The sequence below is a fragment of the Lolium rigidum genome, chromosome 5 (genome assembly GCF_022539505.1).
Source record: "Lolium rigidum isolate FL_2022 chromosome 5, APGP_CSIRO_Lrig_0.1, whole genome shotgun sequence".
Lineage (NCBI taxonomy): Eukaryota > Viridiplantae > Streptophyta > Magnoliopsida > Poales > Poaceae > Lolium > Lolium rigidum.
In genome coordinates, this window is record NC_061512.1 from 183978629 (window position 1) to 183985752 (window position 7124).

The 7124-nt window shown below is 51.6% G+C and overlaps 1 protein-coding gene across 1 annotated transcript; it reads right to left on the minus strand.

Moving 5' to 3' along the window:
• Positions 1–3934: 3934 nt before the first annotated feature.
• Positions 3935–4543, minus strand: LOC124651300 (zinc finger AN1 domain-containing stress-associated protein 17-like). Its single transcript, XM_047190400.1, has one exon. The coding sequence runs from the start codon at positions 4537–4539 to the stop codon at positions 3988–3990; it is 552 nt and encodes a 183-aa protein (XP_047046356.1). The 5' UTR covers positions 4540–4543; the 3' UTR covers positions 3935–3987.
• Positions 4544–7124: the final 2581 nt, after the last annotated feature.

Below are 7124 nucleotides of genomic sequence, written 5' to 3' on the forward strand. Positions count from 1 at the left end.
GGATTCGAGCGTGCAAGGCTGCCAGTAAAAACCCCGTCGACTTTGGTCATGGCGGACGATGGTGTTGTGTTTCCGTTGTAACCTTGTCTAAGGCATCATTGTTGCAGCTCTTGTCTTCTCGCCCATTCAGCTTTGGGAGAACCCCAAATTTGGGTCTCCCGTATCAGACGATGGCAGCATGTGGCGTTGTCACCCTCCTGGGGAATCATTTTTTGGACTAGGTGCTCGCTGGAACGGACTTGAGGTGGAGCGGTGTCTTTTCTTCCGCATCAAAAACGATGAGTCTCGAAAACATGGAGGGCCTCGATGGTGGATGTGTGATGATGGACGCACGCAAGGTGGTGGCACTGTCTAGCGTCGTGGCAGTGGCGGACCTAGTGAGAACCATGTGGTTCTCTTCCCTAACGATGGACCAACCGTTGATGGTGGTGGCGGCTTAATTATGTAGAGTGTGCATGAGGTGCTCGCTAAGAGTGTGCTAGCCTAGATGAGTACTCCTATTTTTCCTAGAAGGTATCTCGGGGTATGCGATGTTTTCAGTTCCTAGTTGATAGCGGGTTTTTAGGTGTAAGGTCCTCTTGACATTATCTTCACTCACTGTCGGGTTTGTAGGTGTTGTATGGTGGCTTCGAGTTTTTTAATGTATCTTGCTAGGACTTGGTTGAATAGTATATAATATAAGAAGGCCGCATGCATCGATCGATGCACAGACTAGACATTATCTTCATCTTAAAAAAATGAGATTGGACTACGTGACATAATGCAGTCATCTTCGATGCCAAAAGAGAGCAGAGGTTTCACTCCCAAGTACCATCCTGGTAGATACAGTGAATACACTTCGTTCGTCTCTCAAGAACTGCATGTCCAAGACTTGCCACAATGTTGGGATCCATTCTCATTCGCCAGAGATAGCGAACACGGAGACAGTTGGCCATCTTAGCAAGGTCGGGAATTTCTAGCCCTCCAAGCTGAGGGGACGACACACTTTGCGCCAATTGATATGGCACTGTCATGCATGGGCTTCTTTCCTTGCTGCCCAAAGGGATCCGTGAAAGATCTTCGCCACCCGCTTAAGCACACCAGCTGGTGGAGGGGGATTGTCGAAATGACCGACTTGACCACATAGAGTCACCCGGCATTGTCCTTCATTATTTGTATGTCCTATACGTAGAAGCAAGTATAAGGAGTGGTTGCAATTGATGGAATGTATATTTTCATTCTACATGGAATGTTTCCTTTTTGTTGTGCAATTGGTGATGAATGAAGAAACTAAGTTTAGTTTATCCTTTGTGCTTATTTTGGTTGAGAGTCAATAACTAGGCAAATGATAATAATCATAATGACATATAAATATAGAAAAGCTAGTTCATCCTGATGGAGGGGGCTTGCCGGAAGGACCAACTTGACTAGAGAGAGTCATCTCACCTAGGCTATCAAGGAGCCTGAAGTAATGCTCAAGCTCGATATCACTCGTTCTCTTGGACAATTCTTACGTATGAAAGGATGGCCTCGGACCACGGTTTTGTGAGTGGGTGGCTAGCGTCGTATCCATAACTAGCGCACACACATACATCTTGCTAAATGGGACCCTCCCCTACTAATCTGGCAAGGTAAGGGTCTTCAATCGAGGGAGGGGGGCTTTCACCCATGTTGTTCGACCTCGTGATTGAGACCCTCAACGGCTTCTTGGCAAAAGGCTAAAGATGTGGGGTGGTACGTCAGTTGGCACTACGAAACTTGGATGTGGTAAGTTCAATCAACCGAATAGGCCATACGAAGTAGTTGCTCGCCCTGCGCGATCTTCTCGCTTTCTTGGGGGCACGTTGCACACCAACATCGCCAAGTTTCCGGGTGTCCCCTATTGGTTGTTTAGAAAAGGTGGCATTGGAAGTGTCAGCTGGCTCATCTACCGATCAAGTACCTCGACATCCCTTTTTCCTTGCGACGGTCGATTGCCGTGTCTCTCCAACCCATGGCGGAGAGGTTTGCCGACCACACGTGTCAAATCCTTTATTTAATTGACGTATCAAATCCTCCATTCAATTGACTCTGAACCAATTATCATCTGTCTGGCTATTGACTCTCAAGACTAGTCACAATGCATAGTATCATATAGAAGTATCATGAGTATGATACTACTACATGTTACTATGTCTACAATACATGGTATCATGTACTAGTATCATAGTTTTCTTATATTTATGGATTTGTAAAATCTCAATGCATATTGATGTACAAGATGTATTTGACATTAAATTTTTTAGTATTACGTGTTATGATACGGTATCTACCTATCATACTACCATCATCTCTCTCATCTTTAATTGCACTAAGGAACATTCGAGGCAGAACGAAAATAAACATTCGATGAAATTGCATCCATTGCTTGAGACTAGTCATAGTGGGGAGTAACATAGAGTAGTAACATGGTGTATGTTACTACCCTATGTTTACCTTCATAGTAGTAGTGGGTAGTTACATATATGTGGTGTCATGCATGCCATATTTATTAGATTGTAGACTCATCTTATCTTGAGAAGTGTGATGTTATGGTAACATAGCTAGTTACCACCCCACTCTTTTTCTTCATTTATTGACATGACATGTCACCAAAATGCTTTGGAGTGTGTGATGTTAGGGCATCTCCAACCGGGCGACCCAAACGGACGCGCTGGGCCGTCCGTTTTGGGCCGTTTGCGTGGCCGCCCGGACACGCGGACAGCGCCCCGCGTCCGCGTGTCCGTTTGGGTCGCACGCGGCGACCCAAAGAGACGCCACGTGGTTCGTCTTCGCTGCGCGGCGCTGCGCCATGGCAGGCCTCGACGGGACAGCCATGGCGGGAGGTGGAACGCGCGGGAAAGATCCCGCGCGCACCAAGGTTCCCGCGCGCGAACGCCATTGGCGCGCGCTCGCGCCCAAGTTTCCCGCCAGACCGCCGGCTATAAAAGACGGCGGCGGTCTCACCCAGACCGCATCACCGTTCTCTTCCCCTCCACCTTGTCCGGCGCCATGCCGCGCACCCTTCAGTCCACATGGGCCAAGCTCTCCCTCGCCGCTTAGGCGACCTCCTCGGCCAGAAGAACGAGCTGCTCGCTATGCGAGCAGCCCGTGACCTCATCCAGATGCCGTCGCCCGAGCGGCGCGCCCGGGAGGATGCTCGCGTCGGCGGAGCGCGGCCGGCAAGAGCGCATGCGCCGGCGGCGGGACAACCACGAGGCCCAGGCCGCCGGCCGCGTCCGCTTGGAGGCGCGCACCGCCGTGGAACGCGCCGACCTGCGGGAGCTTGAGCTATGCGGGAAGCGGATGGTTCCGCCGCAGAGGGCGGAGCGCGAGCGCGCCCGAGCTGCGCGGGCGGAAAGGAGGAGGATGATGCCCTCCGTCCAAGCTGCCGAGGCCCGCGAAGCCGCCCGCGCCGCCGCCGACGCCCTCGCCGCCGCCAGACGCGCCACCCGGCCCGTAGAAAGGCTGGAGTGGAATCCTCACGCGTACGAGCCGCCCGCGTCGAGTGAAATCCACGGCCCCGACGGCGAGCCGGCAGGAGTCGCCGGCGAGGCCGCCGGCCCCGTACGTATAGGATAGAAGTAGTAGCTAAAAAAAAATGTAATGAGTTCTCTATTTAATAAAATATATTACTTATGCCTATGACACGCGGGCCGGGGCGGACAGCGGGCGGACGCGAGCGACCAGCCTTTCGCGTCGCGGCCACGCAAACCCGGCCAAGATTTGGGCCGGGTTTGCGTCGTTCCGGACGCCGCGGGCATCCGTTTTAGGGATGGGTCCGCGCGCTGGGCCGGGTTTTTGTCCGGCTGGACCCATCCGGACGCGCGGGCGCGGGATGGGTCGCCCGGTTGGAGATGCCCTTACTACCTATGTTATTCCCACTATAAGCAGCCTGAACATTGCACGGAGAACGAAAATAAAACATACGACGAGATTGCAGCCATCGCTTCCACATTCCACCTAGTACATATTTAGTACAGATCAGATTCAAAACATCCTGAAATTCCGGATCAACGGCGGCAGCGCCCAGCCGCCGCCGTCCCCTACCTTCTGCGCGTCGCGGCCGCAGTCGCCGGCCCGTCTGGCGGCGGCGGCAGCGCCCGCCGGGGACCCGCGCGTGGCGCACTCGTGGTCGGCGGGGAACCGATGCTTGAGGCACACCTTGTGGCCGCACCCCTTGCAGACGCTGCTATTGGAGAAGGTGAGCGTCTCCTTGCACCGCCGCGCGGGGCAGCGCGGCTTGAGCTTCCTGGCCGGGTCGCAGCCTCGGCGCGACCTGGCGTGCGCCTCGAGGATCTCGGCGTCGGTCCCGGCGCCGGCGGCGCGCTCGATGGCGTCGCCGCAGGCCTCGCAGACGACGACGGTGCGGCCCTGGTCGGCGGCGCGCGCGCAGCCGTGGCCCAGGTAGGTCCGGTGCTCGGCGCAGAAGACCTTGCCGCAGCCGTCGCAGTCGAAGGGCAGGAAGTCGAGCTGGTTGCAGTCCTCCCGGTCGCAGTGCGCGCCCAGGTCCGGGAACGCCTCCGTGCCCCGCCGCGCCATCGCCGCCCCTTGTGTTCCTTCTTCCTCTGCCTCGCTCGCGTGCGTGCTCTGTTTTCTTGCGTCTGGATGCAACCGGTGGATTGAGGCGATGGGTTTGTGTGTGATCGCGGTGAGGCGACGCCGTACTTTTATAGGCTTCGGGACGCCGTCGCCGTTGCGGACGCGGTTTGCTCGTTTTCCTTTCTTCTGGTGCAAGAAGAAGGTGATGGTGAAACCGCGTCCGTTTTTGTTTTGGCCTTCCGGAATAGTCCGGTCTGCTCTGGAGACGGTTGCGACTCGTTTGGTTTGGAACCGAACTCAGCGGCCGCGTCGGCCGTGACGTGTCCTTTGTTTTGGTCAACCAACGAAACATGGGCTTGCAGCCCTGGGCCGATGCCGACGAGCAGTCAGACTGGACCGGAGTCTACTTGGATGTGCCGTTAACACTATTTAACGCTCGGTGCGTCCATCAGGCGGCCCAGTAGAGCCATTGCACGTACTGGCTCTTTTTTGGGTTTGGGATGGATTTCCAAGGTGTGTTTCTATGTTTTTCGGTTTTCTCTTTTCTATGTTTTTCCTTTTTTTCGTATATTCATTTTTTGTTTTATATTTTGTCTATTTTTTCGTTTTTAATCTGAAAATTTTCAAATTTTGAACACATTCAATTTTAAATATTTTTAAATCTAAGTATTTTTAAATCTGAATATTTTAAATTAGCTAAATGGTGGTGGTAGTGACTAGTGAGTGAGGTAGCAATAATGGTGGTTAGGTGGTTGTCTAGGTTAAGTAAAAATCACAGATTAACGCTGGCGTACCAATAGCTCTACATGCCAGCAGTATGATCTTACCCCGGGCGTACCACAAAATGGTGCGTCTACAGTAGTTACATAGGGCACCATGATACAGAAGAAATTACCGCTAGGATAACAGAACAGTGATATGCCGACGGTGTGAGAGGGCTCGCGTTGTAACATAGCCAGCTCATAGCCATGGGTAGGGTGGTACCACTAGCGCAACAAATTTGTGGTACGTCATCGTAAATAACGCCGACGTACCAGTAGGTTAGTGCACCAACGATACCAATAATAGTATAAGCCTTATTTTAACTAGTATCTAAACCTTCGATATGTTTCGTGCGACAGAGGTAGTACCACATTTTGAGCTATAAAATGGATGAAATTTCCTAGTGTAATACGGAGTAGTTGCCCCAAGCCCCAAGAAAGCGAATAGACGAAACCGGCAACACCCAGAGACTCGGTGCTAGTACAAGTTATCCAATGTCCCCAAGGCTCCATCACAACAAAATGAAATGGAACGGTGGAGTTTTTTTCTTTCCCTTTTGTCATTTTGATTTGAAACGAGAGTGGCCCCCTTTTCTCTGTGACGCTGCCGGAGCGCTTCACTGACCAATCGTTGTCGACGGGCGTGCTCTTCAGCTCTTCACTCCTGTACGGTGTACGGCTGGTATCCAGTCAGAGCGTCTGACGGTTCCTTGCACGCGTTCTCCTGTATCAGGTCAGACTGCAGCATCGCGAGCAGTGCGACTACCGTACCGAGCCGGACTGACGAGACCGGACGGTTGGTGCGAAATGAACGCACGAATCGTCCCATGGATATTCGGAAGGATGTCACGCGTGTGCCACGGCGCCGGTAGATCGGAGCAATGAAGTAGCGGGAGCTCACGACGTCGCAACTGCGACGGACCGTACGCCTCTGGCTTCACGCATCCGCTGACCTTGCATCCGGACAATGTACGAAGAGCGTTCGCAGGCTGACTGATGATGCCCGACGGCTCAAGCGAGTGCTCCTTGGCAGCTGTGCCAGAATTTTTTTGGAGGCAATACACATGCTTAGAAATCCTATATACGAGCTGTTCTGTATTGAAACACAGTGCCTCTGTTAAAAATTTGGTGAGCGATGCAGTCCCCTTGAAGTCAGCTGGGCCTGAGTAACATAGTTCGGCAGGTAAGTACATTAAAGAGCAAGTACAATAGAGTCTAGTCAGCTGACTATAAGACATTAAATAATATATTTTAGATGAGTTGGAGGAGAGAGAAGGGAGGTGGGCTACTATGCAATATCCAGCTCTTGCACGTGCTCCTAGGCATCTTGTGAGAGTGAAATATGGGCCATATATTAGTAAAGTACTACATTCTTATAGCCAACTATTGTACATATTAGCTATATGATGACTACAAATGATATAACATCTTGTTATAGCCAACAGTTGGCTATACTATTGGAATTGCTCTAATATGTTTGGTAGGCCATACTTCTGCATAGCACGTGTTCCAATACAGAATAGCTAGGGCAAGAAAAGAGAGATCGGAGAGAGATCCGAATAAGAGAGGAAAATCGCAACATCTTGTACAGACTTCATTGAAGCTTAAGGCATCTCCAATGAAGCGACGTAAAACAATAAAACGGATTTCAGAGAGTTTAACGAACCCATCAAGGAGCCTACCACCAAACTGAGCCACACCTCAGTCACCAAGTCATGGTACTCCACTCTCCATTTTTTTTCCAACAGACACTCCAGGGGATCGGATTTCATTACTAGAAAAGATAATGAAATACAGACGAGTTCCAAGTAACAAAACAGTCGA